At 41.1% G+C, this 21,213-nt stretch overlaps 1 protein-coding gene across 1 annotated transcript; it reads left to right on the plus strand.

The window, feature by feature from the left end:
- The first annotated feature begins 808 nt into the window (after positions 1–808).
- Positions 809–20,594, plus strand: LOC124160434. Its single transcript, XM_046536287.1, has 3 exons — positions 809–834; positions 2,390–3,887; positions 20,487–20,594. The coding sequence occupies exons 1-3, from the start codon at positions 809–811 to the stop codon at positions 20,592–20,594; spliced, it is 1,632 nt and encodes a 543-aa protein (XP_046392243.1).
- The last annotated feature ends 619 nt before the right edge of the window (positions 20,595–21,213 follow it).

Raw genomic sequence — 21,213 nt, forward strand, 5'->3', positions numbered from 1 at the left:
AATTAGTTCGGTTGTTTGGAGGAGGAGACCGAAATCTTAGGTTATCTGCGCCATGGAGAAGACGGTGGTTTCCTATTATTTTTTATTGCCTAAATGGAAAGATTATTACTCCTGGATGACGTATTTCACTCTTTTAGATTTTTTTAATGACCATATCTATTTTTCGCGATTAAATGAAAAGTGAAAAATTTCAAGCGCGCGGAAATACGACGGCTAAGTATGAATGCTGGGAAAAGCCCGTGTGACGTCATTCTGGCTCCCGCTGTCACCGTGTTAGGTGACCTTGGGGCGAGGCTTTGAGCGCTGATACGACGAAGGCTGCTGGCAGGTAGCGCTTGGCTTAAATAAGGATTATTAATACCCTATCAAACGAAGGAAGCTTTCCGACCATAGCCAGTTTTAATTGGTGATTATTAAGACATATTTCCCTGAGCTCTGTGCCTCATGCATGCATTGGTAATCTCAGACGATGTAAAACTCCTATCTACTCGTATAGAAACTATGTCCCTGTGACGTAGAGTGGCATCGCATGGGCGCCAATCTGGCCTTTTTCAAATGAGGTTAAAATTGACCATTACCATTCGTCTAAAGTGGTATTTCTAAAACCAAATAATTTGCATATTATGAACTCACTAATGGTGAGTAACGAATTGCAATCAATGTCTTTCGTTTTTTTTGATGAAGGAAACTACCCTAGTGTAAGGAAGGAAGGGTGAGGAGAAAGCCAGCGTCAGCATTAGCCAGCTCTTAACGAAAGTCGTCAAGGCGACCACGGCTTCACATATCATCCTAAGGTCCTAGTTCAATCATGAAGGGTCGAACTCGGACCCACAGGTTAGGAAGGAAGCACGCTAGCCACAAAAAAATCCAATTCCCACTTATCCACATTTTTCCTAGACCTCATGCGCGCCATACTATTACCCGCTAGAATATAAATAATAAGTGCACGTAGGTATTACTCTTGGTACTTCATAGGGAGGCTTAGTCATGATAAGTGAGGTGAGGACTCACTCTACAGTAAGCCACTAGCGCATGAATACCACACATTACCGATACGACTACATTCTTTTACTCCCTACGGTGTACTACTAACAATAAAATAAACAAAGATTCATTTTTCAACGATTTGGTTAAAAATACTAGATCGCGGACTAAGAACCAGAGAGCTTTCCGTCTATCTCTCCCATTCCCATAGATGAGCTATCCTCACTTTTCCCAAGGGGGGCAAACACGATCGATATTTCCATTGCCACATTGTCAATATATCAATCGGCATCTCAAAACTTGAAAAGGAAGCATCATTTCCTCTCAAACGGTTAGATGACCTGACGTGTTAACTCATTAAAACGAAAAAAATCATCTTCATAATTCCAGTACATGTAAAATATTATCAACATCACTCTAAAAAATCGAGAAAAGGCAAAATGATTTCAATGGGGAGGATGGTTATAACCTGATCGGGGTATGGTAAGGGTACCTGGCCCATTCTAATGCCCAACGACTACCGCATACCGCGTGAAATTCAAATCGGGCCAAAAATGGGAATGTATCCTAAATAAGTTCGGGACAAGTACGTTGCTCTCATTCTCTTGAAAAAGATCCCAGTAGGAGGATTAAAACGTTGAGCGAAAAATATTTTTAATGCAGCATTTTCCGAAAGGAACTTACAAGCACATAAGTAGGTAGGAAGAAGGAGCTGCGAAATTTTTCAAACAAAAATCCCTCCCAAATGTTGATGGAGACTTTCGCGGGGTGGTGCAGCATGCGTAACAAGGTTTCCGGGTTGACCTCCGCGTCGATTCATCTTCAAGACGACAGTTTCGCCGGCGTTGCAGCTAGCGTCTTCAGGTACGAAGTATCGGATGCAGGTTTTTGCCCGTCTTATATAGGCCTTGGTTTGGGCTAGGTGCGTTCTGATTGGTCCGTGGGTAAGAGTCTCTTCCATGCGTTTGAGAGCGAATAGCTGTCCTCCCTTTTGAAAGTGGATGTTTTCGCGATTTCTATTGCCTCTCGTATGAGTCGTGGAAAGTATTGTTTTTCTCTAGCGATGATTCTTGCGCTTTCGAAGTCCACATTGTGTGTTGGTCCTTCCCATACGTGCTCGGCGATGGCGGATAACCGAAACTGTCTATTTTTGGTGGCCCTTAGGTGTTCTTGCATTCTGATTTTCATGGCTCTTGATGTTTGGCCGATGTATGAGTCTCCGCAAGAGCACTTAACTTTGTATATTCCGCTTTGGGTATTCATGGGCACGCGATCCTTGGCCTTGCATAGGAGGTTGGATGTCTTCGTGACACAGTTAAAACGTGCCACTATATTATAAAATAATAGAAATTATAAGAATAATATAAGAATAGAAAAAATAATAGAAATTTGACAAACTCCACAGCCGACAACATCAAGAAAAGGAAAAAGGCCCTGAAAAGGACCGTTTGGTCGTCAATTTGAGCAGAAAGACCCTGAGTGCAGCCGCCATTGACGTGCTCTCCAAAGGCCTCAACTACGCTGTGGCACCAAAAAACATCCCTCTAGAGAAGATTATTACGGGGGTTGAAGACGCCGTGCGCAAATTGGAGAAAGGAGAAGCCGAAGACGTAAGGAGGAAAGTAGAATACATTTTGACGAAGACCAAGCCCCCTAGATCCAATCTGACCAGAGAAGAGAGGACTGCCATGAAGGAACTCATGGACGACGAACAGTTACTGATCGTACCGGCCGACAAAGGCAACGCAACCGTTGTGATGGACAAAGAGGACTACATTCACAAATTGTCCGCCCTCTTGCAAGAAGACACATACCATGAGATTAAGGCAGATCCTACAGCAAAAATCCAGAAGCAGATTAAAGGACTCTTATATCAGTCCTCCATCCCAATGGAAGAACGCCGACGACTCCTCGAGCCTGCACCTAAACCTCCACGGCTGTACGGACTACCCAAAGTTCACAAAGAAGGATTCCCACTTCGACCAATCGTCAGCGCCATTGACTCACCTACACATAATCTAGCAAGGTATCTTGCCAAGCAACTGCAGCCATTTTCCGGGAGAACGCCTACCTACGTACGAAACTCAGCCCATTTCATCGAGTTAATCAAAGAACTGAGAGTCAGCGATACTGACATGCTCGTCAGTTTCGACGCGGAGTCACTATTCACCAATATACCTATAGAAGAGGCCGTCGAAATCACCAAGGCTCTCGTCACTGAAGGACTGGCAGAAGACATTCCAAAAATGGTTGAATTCTGCCTTAATAACTCCTACTTTGTGTGGAATGGAACCTTTTACGGGCAACGGAAAGGAGTAGCCATGGGTTCACCATTATCGCCAATCATTGCCAACCTCTTTATGGAAAAACTCGAGGAGAAGGCCCTGCGGACATATGAAAAACCTCCAAAAATGTTCCTGAGATATGTCGACGACACTTTTGTCGTGTGGCCGCACGGAAAATCTGAACTGAACAATTTCTTACGGCACTTGAACATCCAAAACAGCTCCATCAACTTCACCATGGAGATCGAAGAAAACGGTCGGTTACCCTTCTTGGATGTACTTGTCTCCAAAAAACAGAACGGAAGGCTTGGCCACTCAGTGTACCGTAAGCCAACGCACACAGATCAGTACCTGAATGCCAACTCCCACCACCACCCTCAGCAGAAGAGAGCCACCTTTAGCACTCTTTACCAACGTGCTTTTTCGATTTGCGACGGAGACTCCATTGAGAACGAGAAACGCCTCATCATCAATGCCTTCAAGAAAAATGACTTCTCTGTCAACACTATTGTCAACATGGTCGCGAAGGAAGAGAAGAAGCACAAACAACTTGCCCAAAAAACGACTGCCGAAAAAACGGAGAGGGATATAGAAGAGAAGAAAATCTTAAATTATGCCGTAATTCCCTATGTAGCCGGGACATCCGAAAAAATAGCAAGAATTCTGGGGAAGCATAATATAGTGACACGTTTTAACTGTGTCACGAAGACATCCAACCTCCTATGCAAGGCCAAGGATCGCGTGCCCATGAATACCCAAAGCGGAATATACAAAGTTAAGTGCTCTTGCGGAGACTCATACATCGGCCAAACATCAAGAGCCATGAAAATCAGAATGCAAGAACACCTAAGGGCCACCAAAAATAGACAGTTTCGGTTATCCGCCATCGCCGAGCACGTATGGGAAGGACCAACACACAATGTGGACTTCGAAAGCGCAAGAATCATCGCTAGAGAAAAACAATACTTTCCACGACTCATACGAGAGGCAATAGAAATCGCGAAAACATCCACTTTCAAAAGGGAGGACAGCTATTCGCTCTCAAACGCATGGAAGAGACTCTTACCCACGGACCAATCAGAACGCACCTAGCCCAAACCAAGGCCTATATAAGACGGGCAAAAACCTGCATCCGATACTTCGTACCTGAAGACGCTAGCTGCAACGCCGGCGAAACTGTCGTCTTGAAGATGAATCGACGCGGAGGTCAACCCGGAAACCTTGCTACGCAAAAATCCCTTCCATTATGAGACTCAATCCTAGAATCCTTTGATTCTTCTCTCTCATGGTGTATAGTCTTCATTGGTAATAATCGAGGCGCTAACTATCGTAAGGAATATATGCTACGCATTGGAAAGTAATTACGATATTTTGGGTAAATAATTCAGGTAGAAATCATCAATTAGTAACAATGTTCCTCCACGAAATATGGAGAACTTGAATACGCCTGCTTCGTTGGAGAAAATACACTTAATGCACCAAGTGAGTATCTGAAGAGTAGAAATGCATTTCGTTCCTTATCCTCTCCTCCAACATAGGGAATGAAAATTATCATATGCTCCATTTCGTTGCTCCTGAGGTTTACAAGATTTAGAAGACGCAATCAGAAAACGGTACTCAGCCGAAAACGATAAAAACTATTCGGATGGGGTAAATACATTTGGGTCCGGTAAATACATTACACTCCGATTGGGTTGGAAAAGACAATCTCCATCCAAACTGTAATCAGGAGCGAAACGCCATCCTTCGAGAATCCATTCCTTTCCGTAAAAGACACTCGACTTTTTCAAAGCCTTTCATGTGTACGAATAAATTAAAAATAAAAATGAAGTCTCTTTCAGTTATAAGATCTGTATCTCGCAAAATGACTCATCTCGCAGTCAACTTTCGATAAAAGACTTCCGCCTCAGGAACGAAAACCCCGTTAGAAATTTAAATGGAAAATGAGCCTCGACGAAAATGACAGGGTTTTGTAGCATTCCTTCCTCGTCTGTGTTTCCATGAAAAAAGAATGAATAAGTTCCCTTCCATGCATTTAGTCGGGAGCACAAAGAAACATCGGCTCGATATCTGATTTCCCTAAAATCGAAATAAGTAAATTGGATCAGATTCAAAGAAACCGAAACGGCAACGAATACCGGAGTTACGATCAACTTGAGTAGATATCAAAGACTCTTCCATCCGATATAGACATAACGTGGCCAAAACCGCCTCCGGCACAGCCCAGAGAAACGCGGAAAAATGAAGTCGAATGAGAATTCATCCGCGAACGTAACATTTCCTTAAAACGTAGTGGAGTTACATCCAAGTGAACAGCAATTTTTAATATTACCCCTATAAATGATGTTGCTCCTTCGATTGGAGAAAGTTAAATATTATAATAATATAACTTTATAAGGAGTTTAGAGCTCCTTTACATAAATATTGTAAAAAGCTACCTTAAAAAAAAAGAACCTGATCTCTTCATTGAATAATATTAGCATTACAAAGATATCCATATATCTGCGACGTTTAATTTTATTGCATTTAAGAGGTTGATATCAAGGTCAGAAATGATTCCGATTTTCTCGCAACTCCATAGGGGCAGCATGACGTTCGGACACTTTTTCGTTATAGTACAATGGCGGAAAAGATTAACGGACTGCTAATTGGCGTCTGAAAGCGAACAGTTCAGGAACTACTTGTCTTCTAAAATTTTGCCCTCATAATTCTCTCATACAACCGCGAATTTTAAAAGCTATACGCCCCTTATACCAGGGAAATAATCATATCCGTCGCATTATAACATCGCGCAAAATCCAGCTACGAATTCTTCCCCATATTTTCCGAAGTATGCTTCGCCCACGACTCACCTAGTAAGAAGTTTACTCTCGTCGGGACTTCTGTGAACGCAACCGACATATTGGATGTTGAAACTGCCTCAGAGCACTATTGTTCCGGTGGCCTAGTGGGTAAAGTATCAAGCAACTAATCAGAGGTTCCACGTATCAAGTCTCAGTGACGTATGATTTGATACTGCACACACGCTGCGGACATTTTTCTGATCTTAAAACTTTGCGAAACCTATCACGAGGTCGAGAGGATGTTGCATGGCTATTGAATTCTTACGCGCTTATTTATTTGTTGAAATTCAACTTCTATCTTGCACAGCCATTAGGGTGGTTGACTGTGGAGTGGATTTTGACTACCTTTTCCGCGCCGCCAAGCCCCGCTTATTATTCCTTGACTTTCAAATTCATATTATTATTAAAGTATTCTACCGATTAAGGTAGGTTTCCATGGATTGCTTAAGAAGAATTCCGGGAGCCTCCCCTTACATCATGCACTTCCCTCTTCAGTGCACAATAAGACCTACTACCTTTCATTCTATCTAAAAATCCTATTCTCTTCCTTCCCCTCCCTCGTTTACCTAACATTCTGCCCTCTAACACTGTTTTCAACATCCCATCCCCGCTGAGTACTCGCTCCACCTTCTGTCTTCTCCGTATCTCATCTAAAAGCTGCCTCTTCTCACCCAACATGTCCAGCACTTCGTCGTTCCTCCGGACTTGTAGAAAGTGCACGCGCTAGCCGCCAGGAGTGAATCCTACATCCATTCCTTTATTGCTTTCACATGAAAATAAAGGTATGAAATCAAATTAAATTAGTTCATTAAAAATAATTACAATATAGCCTTCCTTTTTCTTTTCCAATTTGTTCGTAGTAATTGGTTGTATTTAGAAGGGTCGAGGAAACGGGTGATTTACGAAAATTATGTTTTTGGTGGTATCGATGAGTTTCCGAGGTTCATTTGCTTGTATTCCATTATTCCTTCTTGCTTTCACATGAATTTCACCCCACCAATACTTAAACAATTTCCACAAAGCGATAAGGGATTAAGTATTTCGCGAATAAATCTGTGGAAAGAGATTTTTGACTAATTTTTTACTCCCACGTCGCCATGAAAAATAAACTTTTAAATATAAAAACGCGAACAGATCCGTAAACGATCACGTTGTGGGAGGCTATTGATATTTCTCGTTCCCGCAACTGCATGAGAGGTCTTCGTGGAAACAAATCTTAGGGGTCAGTCAGGATGAGAGGTCAGCTAGGGGAACGAGAAGGCCCTAGGAGGAGGACATTTACCCTGGACAATGGCGAGAAGGTCGCCCCGAGACAGCCAGTGCAATGAAGGCGGAATTCCAGGCTAATAGCGATAGCTCGACATCGTGGAAGTTGGAATCCCACCGTTCGGAGAGTTATCCTAACTCTTTCGGCGGTGAATTTTCGGATGATACGTTGGAGGTGGTTGGAGCAGATAACGAGCATCCATTAAACGCGTAGATGAACTTCAAGCCATTAATGATTCACCGCTAATGAAGTGGGACGATAGTAGGCATAAATTTTGCTTATGGGCCGGGTGTTATACGCAGAAGGAGCCTATTTTGTAGGATTTCGGTTTGAGTTAAATCGTTGTGGGTAACCCAGACCGGCAAAGCTTGTAAACCGAAAGATATATAGCACGAGGAGTAAAAAGAATGCATGATAAATACTGCGTTCTATGTGCGTGTAGCTAAGTATATATTATATTGCTGCCTTTATAATACTTAGACAATCAATTACACAATAAGAAACTTTTCCGGTATTTGGAGGAGGCGACCGACAGCTGAGGTCATTTGCGCAGTGAGGGAAGGGAATGGAGGGAAGGGTGGAGAGAAACCCGGCGTCGGCATTAGCCTGCTCTTAACGAAAGGCGCCAAGGGGACCACGGCTTAACGTCCCATCCGACGGACGGAGTGTTGCGCTTGAAATATCCTCCACGCAACATTCAAGCAGGGATCGGGCACACTCTTGAAATTCTCTGCCACCGCCGGGATTTGAACCCAAGCCCGCCGGGTGGGAAGCCAAAGCTCTAGCCACCTTTCCAACCCGATTCCCGAAACTTTTCCCCATGCTTGGTTATAGTTTGCCGTATTTTTCTGAATGCCAAGTTTCGTCGTAGTTTTGTACGCCAATTTATCACGAAACCTAAGTGTATGTTTTATCATTTGGTTTCGCTGGCATATTCATTAAGTCAAGAAATTAAGGAATTAGACAAAATGCAGTAAATTAACCGTCATTATCAGGCAAAATTTATAAAAATATAGCCGATACATCACACAGAGTAGTATTGCACTATTGGTGATCTCGGCACAGCTCTACTTTCTATGACTTTTCGTGAAATTTTCCGCGGTAATTACAGCACATCGGCTGTTGCTCGTTTTATTAAGTTCTGAGTAAAACCATCGCCATAAATTTAAAATTTTAAGTTTAAAATGTTTGCGCAACAGTGAAATTATATATGCAAAGGTGCTGGCGTTTACGCATTCGTCAAATGTTCAATATGAAATACTTCACCTCCACTGAAAAACGGAAATGCAAGAAAATCCAGAACTACAATCAGAGCTTAAAAGATTAATATCTCAGAAACGGGTTTTACGGCATAAGAAAAATTACTAACCCAGCGAGACCTAACCTAACTATGGCCTACTTTCTTCATATGAAAAACCTATAAAGCCGTTTAGGAACAGCATTTCCATTTTTACTTGTAATCGGTGCATACATATCACACACATCACCAATTTTACATAATCGCACAGGCTGAGCATGGATTGGCTTCGGTGAGTGAGAATAGTAAAGAGACGATCCTCGAAAGGTTCAAGTGTGTAAAAATTGGACACCATTGACCTTGAAATATTGAAATGGAATTACTATTATTTTAGTATTCCGCCGGTTCATTTTTACCGGTTTCAGTATTTCACCGGTAGTTTTGCATGAAGAATTTCCGAATTCCTCCAGCCGTCACCTCAGCCATTATAGATTGCCCTCTTTAATTTACTATACGGCAAGTAAGGCAAACTCCCAAACTCGGTATGGTATGGTATGGTATGGTATTTGGAGGAGGCGACCGACAGCTGATGTCATTTGCGCCATGAGGGAAGGGTAAGGAAGGAAGGAAGGAAGGGTGGAGAGAAACCCGGCGTCGGCATTAACCTGATCTTGACGAAAGGCGCCAAGGTGACCACGGCTTAACGTCCCATCCGACGGACGGAGTGTTGTCCTTGAAATGTCCTCCACGCAACATTCAAGCAGGGATCGGGCAGTCTCTGAAAATTCTCTGCCACCGCCGGGATTTGAACCCGAGCCCGCTGGGTGGGAAGCCAACACTATAGCCACCACACCAACCCGATCCCCTGCCCCAAACTCAGTCTTTCGATAAATCCTATTCTCCTCCTCCCCCTCCACAGCTTGCCAAATAGAACCCTCCCCTCCCTGGTATATATAAAATCGTAAATTTGTGTATATTCACCTTGAAAATGATATAGTGCATTGTCGAAACCTGGGTTGGTTATTAAAACTTGTGTGGAGCATTCAACAGTGTATCTTTATTATGTTTCAGCTGTCACCAAGTTCCACCAAGTATCGCCGTCCAGCCTTAAGCTGACCCGTAACTATGTTATATTAATGCCCCATTAAAGTAATTAATTAGTAAAAACGTATGAAACAGATTTTCTAAGGCTTTCACGTGTAATAATTGGGGTGAAAATTAACGTCGCTTTGCATGCGGTTCTATCTGTATTTTACACCTTACCGTTTCTATTTACACTCTACAATTTTAGCAACTTCGACGCCCCCAGCTTACTTCCTTACGAGAGGGTAGTTGGTGATGGGCCTTTTCTGCCCTTCGCGACGTATAAATATAAATTAAAACGGCCGACAAGGGAGTCGTTAGAAGGGACGAAAATGTGAATGCAGTGGCGCCGCCACCCGGCGTCATGCAGTTTTAAAACACTCGTTTACGGAGGGCCACGCTATCCGGTTTATATGTCTTTATTGCGAGGAGGAGAGCACTGGGAATAATCGCAGAGATTCGTGCTTTATTATGAATGGATCACTCACTCAGAAAGAACACTGCATTGACAATTGGACTAATGCAGTATTGTTTTTGCGTCTAGAGTATACCGAACTGCAAACAATAATTATGACCTTATTTTTAATAGAGCAGCACAAGGACCCTTCATTGTATACCTACGCGTGAACAGGAGAAGAGATTATCTCTAATATGAATGCCCATTATTATAAACGTTTTACATACTTTTTTCCGAAGATAAATCGAGAAAAAAGCACAGACCAAATAAGTGGTACCAACAAAAAAAAAACAAGGAAAAAAGTTTTCTTTCGAATCAAAAAGATGATTTTGTGTTAAGTTGACCGATATCACTTTCAAAAGCAGAGAAATTTAAGGAAACGTTGAGCGCGATTACAGCAAAATGAGAAATCATTACCAATTATTAGAAATCATTATGATTAAGAAGAAATTATTCATCTTCTATCAATATAGAAAGTCAATTTTCGAAGCACATTACAATAGAAGGCATATAAAGAATTCATTTTACATAAATTCTGTACAAGATAGTCAAAATATCAGCTGACCTAATGTGCTCGCATACTCCATATTACCCAAAAGGGCTGCAAACCCGTTAATTATAGTCAGAAAACGCTCAATTCCCCTTCTAGTAGGTCACGGTCATAATTAATAACAGAGAATACTAAGAGCACGCAGCAGAGCTCAGAGCTGAGACGTAAAAGCCATAGCAAGCAGACCATGCACCGAACACGCCCCGAGAATAATCAATTGAAAAACAGGTGTTTACAATAACTATATAAAAAACAACGATTCAAATTATTTGATGACCTTAAAAAACTGAAATCCCGTGATGAGCTGGCTAGTATTCTGGATAAAAATTAATAAAATGGCCTAATGCTGTGGGCAGTGATGAATCAAAAACAGCAGCTACGAGACCAAACACCGGTACGCACTAAAAATAAGCAACGGACTGTAATAATAAAAAAATCAGGGGAAATGTTAGCCAATAAAAAAAGACAATGAATCAATATCGACGATATTTAATGAAAACCAGTGGCTGTCAAACATATTTTTCCAAAACATGAAATAAGACTCATTTTTCACGGAGCCATGATCACCTTTCAATAGGAATGTAATTCCACAAGTTACAGGTAATAATATCGCTATGGCGATATTGGGTATGGTACAGGTTATAATATGGCGATGGTACGTTTAAATTTATGCTAGAAAGTAATTAGTTTCCCGTTTTTCTCTTTAAAAAATCGGAAAACTTAGTGATGTAGTAATTATCGAAAATAGCGCACACTGATATATAAACATCGAAATAAAAATTCCAAATAAATATTCAGATAATAATGATATCTTGAGCATACGTAAAATTACGTGGTGTTCCTTTTCCTCCAAATACACGGCAAAAAAGGTCAGTGCACCTAGCAAGTAATGAATCACGCAAGACATAACAGTATACGAGGGTACTTACATCCACTCTTTGGCTGAAAGTAACGCCCTGGGTCCTTGTTTACATGCAGTAATAAGACTCGTATTTACTCACCTGTAACAAGAAGGAAGATAAACATTAATTCCATAAATAAACTGGCAAGTCTGTTAATTAAAAAAACTTTTTGAGCACCACCGCCTTCTTTCCAATTAAGCGGCTGAACACTTGAATGAAAAATTATCTCAGGGAAACTCACCGGTACCCCTTTATAATTCATGCTAATAAATATTGTGTAGATAAATTTGTGTAAATAATTGCTTCCATTTCAGAATTCCATAAATGTATTTGATCGGCCTACTGTTGGAAAAAAACAACGAAAAAATGTTTTTAAATCTCCTTCTGTGTCTCCCACTGCTATAATTGAAAAATTATTGAAATCAGTCGATAAAAAAGGAGTAGATTTGCCACAACGTAAGGCCACTTCCTGCTTCCATTTATTGCGCCATGCCAGACTTCATCGCAAACTAGATCAAAATCCTTGTCGTCCGAATAAAATAATTGAAAGGTAACTGTCGTTTTGATCATGTAATCTATCCCTTTATTTCACTATATATAGCCAAATTAGCTCAGCATGGCTACGGGAAATGGTATTCTGCGATCTCCATTCGAAAAAAAATTTTGGATGAGCTTTACCAATAAAATGACTAAAAGACATGGATGAATTAACAATTGAATCACAATAAAGAAACCATCACAGAGGTTAACAATTTCCTCTCGATCACAAATTCAGAGAAACGCAGATAAGAGCGTCTGGAAGTACAGACTCCTCAGGAGCTAAGTGATAAAGCAAATGAAATCTTCAACCAATCCGCGCCACATTAAAACCGTCCGGCAGAGTTGAATCCACAAAGAAGCGAGGGATGATAAAATTTGCTTAGGAAAAGCCCAAAGGCGGCGGAGTCTGGATGGAATTATTTTTAATGATCCCACTTCTCAACTTCTCAAGAAACTTTAGCCCCATAACTAGTGTTGGTGATACTGTTAACTTTCGCGACCAGGAAAGAGACTGCGATCACCTGGGCCCAGTATCGGTGCCACGAATGTTCAAAATACGAGAATATTTAGCTACCTTTCGACATAGGCAGTGCCCAATTATTTTTCAGATAATTCACTCGAAAAAAGATAATATCTTCTAAATCGTGTACTCGCACTTGGGTGTATTTCCATAATATAAGCCCGACTAAGCAAATATATATTTTATTACTGCAGGTCGTGATCGATTACTCAAAATCAATCGATTACCAAAAATCGAAATTCGTTTCACGAATTCGGCATATGGAAGATACAGTTTCGAATAAAATACATCATACCCATCCAGCAATTCTTACGTAATTTTAAATTTGGACCTTTCAATGACCAACCGCATAAAAGAGTCATCGTTCTCTATCTTCCATTTTCTACCGGTGCCAAAAAAGTAAAATACAAGTCAAGAGATGAGATCACACAAAAATTCTGGATTGAGTTAAAACAATTTTTGTCGCATTTATTTGTACCAACGCTCTTTCCCGGAAGTTCTCTGAGATATCAGAACTTCCAGACGCTTTCCCCTTCATGGCTGGGTCGTGTCAACCTCCAGACACAAACACACACACATTCCCTCTTCTGCGCTTCATAAAATGGGGGAAAGGAGGGTGAACTGCCACTAGCGTGTCCATTGCTCGGTCTCCAAACCCGAGAACCAGTCTAATCACCTCTCAGCTCCCACACCAATTGATTCACCCTCTGATGGCGACGGGGGCGGCGGAATCTTGAAAACTTCCTCTTGCAACTCCTCGTCCTACTCTAGCTTTCCATTCAAAATCCCGACAATCGAAGCTTCAGAAACCTCAGGAATTTGAACAGCCAGTTGCCGAATGGTGGTTCGCCGACTGCGTCTTCCACTGACTAAAATGGTCGAAACTAAACCAGCTCACACTCCCTTTGATTGAGCGTCGATGTTTAAGAAAACATTGATAGCAATCGCCGATATTTTTGTAATCAATAATTTCTTAGAAAAAGATATATGAAAGAAAAAAGTTGAACTATCTAGTGCTGACCACAGGTCCAAACCGAATCCCAAATTTGGTGTGAGCATCGACGTTTTCCACGGAAATAATAGTTGGAGATCATCCGACAATCATATTTTTCTTTGAGATTGAAAGTCTTCTGTTGCTCGGGGAAAAAATAAATCTTGTACCAAACCGTTCTGAAAAATATCCCTATTATTTTTAACGTATCCATTATGGTCAGGAAATATGATGTTATTAAATGGTGTTCTTCGAGTCGATATTTAAGATATTAAACTACTCAAGCAAACTAAGCCATTATTTCCATGTTTTCCTTGCAAATATATTAATGGGGTGTTTTGCAGGTAATAGACAACTGAAAAAAATGCAACGTAGGTACGACTTTTGGCTCTCGTGCCATACACCCTACAGGAGCATGATTCAACATTTTCCCAGCAAAAAATAGTAGTGAACTTTTCTCGGCCTAGCCACCGGTTAAGATCTCAAGGTTACTGAGAATGGGCAACAAGTACTTGACCTAAATACTCTTCAACTTTCTAACTCGATGGCCAGGCATAGAGAAGTTCATCCACCACAGAGGTTCGTGCATACGGTATCGGTGTAGATTCCTCCTCTTACATCCAATGGGGAGCGCCTCGCCTTCAGCCATCGACTTCCTAAACTGCATTTGCCGCTCGGACACAGACACACCAAGCATTGGATACCACGCTCCCACCCTCTCCCAGAACCAATTTCGAACTCCAGAATAGTTCCTTCCATCCACTTCCACCCCCTCCCCAGACCCTCTCCGATGTCGAAGGCCCGCCTCCACCTACTCTCAACTCACTGCTTTCCTGAATTTTCATTTTCGGCTCCATCCACCAATCATTATGGCGTCTGATTTCTCTTCCGTTATGGTTCCAATAGGGTGGTTTCCTATTATGTTTTATTACCTAAATCGAAAGATTAATAATTCTGGAGTTCGTATTTCACGCTAGTAGATTTTTAAATGACGATATATATTTTTCGCGATTAAATGAAAAGTGAAAATTTTCAAGCGCGCGAAAACGCGACGGCTGACTATGAATGCTGGGAAAACACCGTGTGACGTCATTCTGGTTCCCGCAGTCGCCATGTGAGGTGACCTTGGGGCGAGGCTTTTAGCGCTAATACGATGCAGGCTGCTAGCAAGTAGCAGAGTACCCTGCTAGCCGGTAGCGCTTGGCTTAATTATGGATTATTAATACCCTATCAAACGAAGGAAGCTTTCCGACCTAAAGTAGTTTTAATAGGTGATTATTAAGACATATTTCCCTGAGCTCTGTGCCTCATGCATCCATTGGTAATCTCAGACGATGTAAAACTCCCATCTATTTATAAAGAAACTGTGACGTCACGTGGAGTGGCATCGCATGGGCGCCAATCTGGCCTTTTTCAAATTAGGATAAAATTGACCATTCCCATTCGTCTAAACTGGGATTTCTGAAACCAAATAATTTGTATATTATGAATACACTAATGTTGGGCAACGAATCGCAATCAATGCCTTTCGTTTTTAATTGATAAAGGAAACTACCCTATTCCTTCTACCCAAGCAATGAACGATCCCTCAGCCCTCGAAGATCCATCCCCGCTCCACAAGACTCGAGGAAATTACCTTATAGAAAGCAACCGAAGCGATATTCATGAGGTCTCGATTCTACAAGATACATTATTACCTGATTAAATAGCTAAAATAACCATTAACTAAAAGGCACATTTAAGGCTTAGAACTCCATGCACAATCCCACTTTCCAAACATTTTTATTCAAGATTTTCCACATTTCAAGTTAAATTCTTGCCGTAGGCAATTTAAGATAGAATTTGATAAAACATTAGAACTTTATCTGTAAATATTGAAGGTGATACGCCAATACTTCAATGTCACAGCATATTTAAGATTGATAGCACACTCACATGGGGCTTGGCGATGAAGACCTTTTAGTAGCCCATAATTTCATTGATATTGCATAATAATTCGAATAAAAATTGAAATAAACTCATTTCACAATCCTTTGATATCCGAGAGGTTAGAATATTATCAGATTGGATACAGGAATTTGCTTTGAATTTTAAAATAACCCCAGTATATGTTTTATTTCCCTGAAATATTCAAAAACAATAAACCAAACTATATTAAGCCAATCTCCAGGGGTATTACACACATCAAAATCATTCGCAAATCAAAAAAATGAGACACTCAATATTCTAGGCAACCAATAATATATCCCATTATTTGTAGCTGATACAAATAAAGATTCTGTTTCGTCAAACGACAAAAATCAAGATACTCAGATGTTCATTAAAAATAAACATAAAAGTCATATTTCAAAATACAAGCGACATTTAAGTTTAGAAAGCTTCAAATTAATGTACTTTCATTGAGAATACTAATTCCAAATGAGTGCGCTTTTGACCACTAATTATGATGATTAAAAAACTGGAATTGAATGACTAAATGGTGCTTTTAACTACAAACTTTCAATTGAAATTCTACCCTTGAGAATAACAGATAATAAGTTCAAAACGGTGACTAGTAACTGAATGCTAGATTTATAAAGATAAGAGAAACCTCAAGTACAACTAAAATTATAAGTGTAACTATGGATAAAAGTCGCCCAATCATTTAATTTTTCAGTTAATACTACTCTTTTGAGAGTAAAAAATGTTAAAAAGAAAATATCAACAGCATTCGGATGAAATTATGGGAAATTTATAAATCTATAACTCCGAAACTCCACAGAGGCATGCCCATATCAACGCATTGCATAATAAGAAGAATTATACGATTCTTCCCTCCACCTTCCTTTTAAAACAGCCATTTATTTTTTCAAAGGTTCAAGATCCGCAGAATGCGGCCGAGACTTGGAGTCCACACTCTTAGAGAAAAAAATCAGAGGGATGTAGGTGAGTAACGGGTGGGGCACGGAGGAATTTGGATTGGATGTTCCGGCAATAGACAAGTAGGGAGAGGAACACGGTCGGCTGGTTTGGTCGCGCGAGGGTAAAGTATGGGGGGTTGACGGGGGAGGGATGGATCACTGCAGAATGAGCAGAAGAGAGGGGGGATAGCCAGGGAGAAGCGAAAAGACTGAAAAAAAGACGCAATCCTCTGGAATAAATCCACGGACGGACCATTGCGACAAAATAGCGTGAGTTGGGAAATACGTACAAGGAGCGGTGATGAAACCACACAAAGAAGAGGCTCTAATATTTGGAAAAATGTTTATGTTTAATACGCTCGAGCATCAACATAATAAATTTTCTTCTTTAACACCGAATGCGTCGAAATACGTTGTAACAAACCCTCGAGAGTGAAGAGAGTGGTCAGTACATAACATTAACATGTGATCATGTTATCTGGACTTCCACGACGGTATTAGTCGTCAGATAACGCCAGTTTCACTGGCAATAAAATCATCTTTATGTCGCATGTAGACTTTGATTCGGAATGGGCCTGCATTTGTTATATCTTATCCGTGATACTTGTTGTCTTGTTGTTTTTTTTTATTTTTGATTGGCTGAAGACGCATTTGGGTTTTGAGAGTGGATTCCTTAAAAATTTCTTCCAAGCTGGGAAAAAGGCGAGCTTTCCTTCTATGTTTAAGTTTTTTGACGTTAAGACAACTTTTAGCGCCTTTTATGAACATACAACAAGCGCAGAAAACCCCATCGCATCATCCATTGAATGTGGAAGCTTTTGCAGAAACAAAAATGTTTTATTACGATACCGCTTTTGAGTACAACACAATCTGCTAAAATCATTCTCAGCAAACTAATTTCCAAAATACACCAGAGCAGGGGTCTCCAAAATACGGCCCGCGGAGGGCTTTCACCCGGCCCGCGCACTCGTTTCAAGTAGCGCACGATTCTCGCTCGATTAACTCTTTGAGACGCCGCTAGGAGCATTGCAGCGCTGTACTGCACGTCAAAGTCACCTTCAACTGTTCGTAAATAAGAAATACGCCACCGGATTCTTCACTAGACGTTGGTATCGAATACTTCAGTCATCGGCAAATTTGCCATCCGGCCCGCGGGGCGATTCGGAACTTGTAATGTGGCCTTCGTGGTCTAGTAAATTGGAGACCCCTGCACCAGAGGACTAATCAATTAATAGGCGAAATAAAAAATCAGGCGACTTTACCATCTGAGTTGGAGGACGAAGCGTTTTCAGGCGAGGACAATGCGTTCTCTCCCAGGACCCTTCCACCCGCTACGCTCCTTACGCCACCTCAATAGCCATACCCCAATTTGCATCCTTCCCCTCCCTCATTACTCTGAACCCAACACTTAATACCCTAACCAACTAACCCCTTAAAGGTTGAACCCTTAGCGGATGGAACGAGGAGAGATGAAGAGACAGGGACATTGAAGGAATCGTGAGCTTGACGGAAAAGGTTGCTGCCAACCCTTAGAGCACCCCGGTGAAGAGTAAACTTTCCTCATCCGAGTTCCTTCATTCCCCATCTCAACCCTCCCGACTCGCATCCAGCTCATCTTAACTCCAATGCGAAGGGACCCCTATCCGATACCCACACCCCCCGTCCTCCCTCTTCGAAGAAGGCAAACGGAGGAGGGGTAGTTTGGTGAACTGCGAAACACATCACACCCCTGCCCCAAGCAAGAGTGTTTGCAGACTGGATAACTTTTTATACGTGTCAGTGTTTCTGATGGCTAGATAATAATAAACGAAAACGATACACAATGGAGAAAAAGTATTCGATAATATGTTTCAAATATTATAGAAAGGAAATTCTTGAGATAAATACACGCTTGAAATACCTGATAAACAATTACGTCTTTTCATAATTATAAATGATTACTTCAAAATTTTATTAGGCTATCAAACCATTTCTGTTTGAATGATTCCGTCATGTTCAAAAACAGGGAGGAGAGAAGGACTTTGAAAAAGCGTGGAAAGAGAGAGGGTTACGAAAATTTCGAATTAGGAATTGAAAACTCAACGCGGAGTGAAAACCGAGACATATTCCCTCGTGTGTATCTCCTCAATAAAGCACTAGACAATAACAAAGATCATTTTTCATTTGACGCTAAAAGTGAATTCGTGTTTTAAATTATATCCTTTTTAAACCTTCAACAAGTCCAAAATAATTTCACAGTGGCAAATTTTTGTAATAGTCGAAAAAGGCTACACAACTATAACCTTAACTTGTGATCATTTAGCCACAATAAAGTAGTTCAGGATTAACTTTAGTTCATTGAATTGACAGGAAGTCACGTTTCAATTCGTCCAAAGTAATAAAAGTTCATAAATAGAGCTACTTAGAATGATTCCAGAATAAGATCCAAAACACCTGCAGCAACACGAGGCATGCACCCATATTTTTTCATCACCGTCTATCATCATTTATGAGTTCATACTTACCTACATCCTTCGGACAAAAATATTGCCGCGATAGATAAGTGCTAAGAAATCTAGAGCGGAAACGCTGAATAAACAATAATCCGTTGCTTATAAAAAAACGGAAAAAGTTCTGAACGACATGGGGCAAGAGAAAATAAACTTCGAGACGGAAAGAGTTGTGTGACCTGCATCTCGTATCCAGGCAACGGAGGCGAAAGAGTAGCAAATTGATGCCATCGACTTCTCGACGGCTTCGACCCGCTGTCAGTGTCAATGTCTCGGTCAGCGTGCGAGGGACGGGCAAGTAGACGGAGGACACGTTAGCGGAAAACTATTAATTCCCCTCTTTTCCCGAGTTTCATTCGAAAAAGTGGAAATAGGCAGCGTCATTCCTTTAGGGCTGAGTTTGTGCTGTCCTTTGGGAGAAAATCCCTGCAGAGGCGAAAGTGGACAAGAAATGATTTGAGACTGTCATCGCCTTATGTAATGACCCGAAACATCGCTCAATTTCCACAACTGATGACCGATAAAACTTAAAAGTTGTAAAAGCAGCTCTACAGCTGTCCAGAGGTCTAAATAAATGAACTTAAATTCAGGCAATCTACTTAAAAGCCTACTACAGAAACAAATACATCTTTCTTTCGTTGATCCGCGAATCATTCAGTATTTTAGTAATTAGAATTTATAGCAGTCACATAAATCGGGTATATTCCTAAGCCTTCCTTGTGCAAGCCTTCCCACCTCGATTTACTTGGAAGAAATACTGTTAATAATAAAAGGTGGATAACTTCAAGGAAACTGTAAGGAAAAAAGAGTAATCACACTATGGGGCTAAAATTTACTTCTCTCAAAAATGACATTTGTTCTGACACACATTTTATTTACCCATCCCACTTCATACAGTATAAAAATTTGTCCGTTGTCTACGGTAAAAAAGGTTATGGATCAGACATCACCGAGTATTATCCAGTCATTGCGAAGAGATCTAGTTGCTTGGAAAAGAAACGATAGCAAATTATGACATCAAGAGAAAATACATTCAATCGATACTACTCACGATAAAACTCGTTCACGAAGGAAAGAATTGCAATATCATATTCAGTATAGAAACTATGAACAGGAAAGTTTGAGAGATAATAATCTCTACCCATACGCACGTAGGAAACGCCTTTTCACCTCTTGGTGTGCTTGAAAGAGCGATTACGTCAACTCAAGTGATACTAATAAATCGATATATTTCCTTTTAAACTCGAAGGCTTGGGCAAGATTCATTAGTGTCCCTTCAGCGTAGAGAGTTTCCGCCATGACCAAAGGGAAAATTCGCGGGCGCATACGTAAAGGCAGATTAACTTCGTTTTTCCACCACATCCCCGTGTAATGCGACTGACAGAAATGCACGTCCCAAATCCGATTCATTTTGCTCCTTCGCCTGGCGCGTTTTCAGGGCACACGGACAGATGACGCTGCAAACGGAAGGAAGGCATTCCTCTCACGGGCTGCCACAGCATCCGGGAAGCTTCTCTTCATGTGGATGGAGGGCATTCAGAGGTGAGATAGATATGAAGTGGTGGCAAATGCAATCTCAGGAGAGGCGTCACTGATGACCCATCCTCCTCAGGGACCAACACGGAACGAAGGGTGAGATAAGAGGTTGTCTACACCAAAGGAGGGAGTACAATAATCTGCGAGAGATCTAGATGCATAGGGATCAGTGCGGAGGGGATGGTGGTTATGCCTTAGGCGGGAAAATGCAGCGTTGCCAGTGCGAACGTCAAAATGTAGGACCTAAAGCACCTACAATTGGGGGGTTAACAGTGTATTCATCCCTTAGAAGCTTTTCCATTAGCTACCATATCATATGCAATTAAAAGCGAAGAAAAATAGTTACTTAAATGTTTTTTAATTTTTTTTAATTTTCACCCCCTAGATCTTTTCAAATAAGTCAAGTTCGTCTCTCTTTTGACCCTAATAGCCTTAAAACGTCAGTTTTTTTCAATCAGAAGCAGATAACATTAGTAAAAGTCCCTTTAAATGCCATAAGTTTAGATAAGGGGTTGTTTTCCCCAATTTAGGGGTTGCTCGTAAAAATGGAGGGTGATAGAAAACACGGAGGTAATTTTCGGATTCAGAGACCCAAAATTAACCAGAAACTCACTTAATTGTAGCCGGGC

The sequence above is a fragment of the Ischnura elegans genome, chromosome 6, assembly GCF_921293095.1.
Source record: "Ischnura elegans chromosome 6, ioIscEleg1.1, whole genome shotgun sequence".
Taxonomy (NCBI): domain Eukaryota; kingdom Metazoa; phylum Arthropoda; class Insecta; order Odonata; family Coenagrionidae; genus Ischnura; species Ischnura elegans.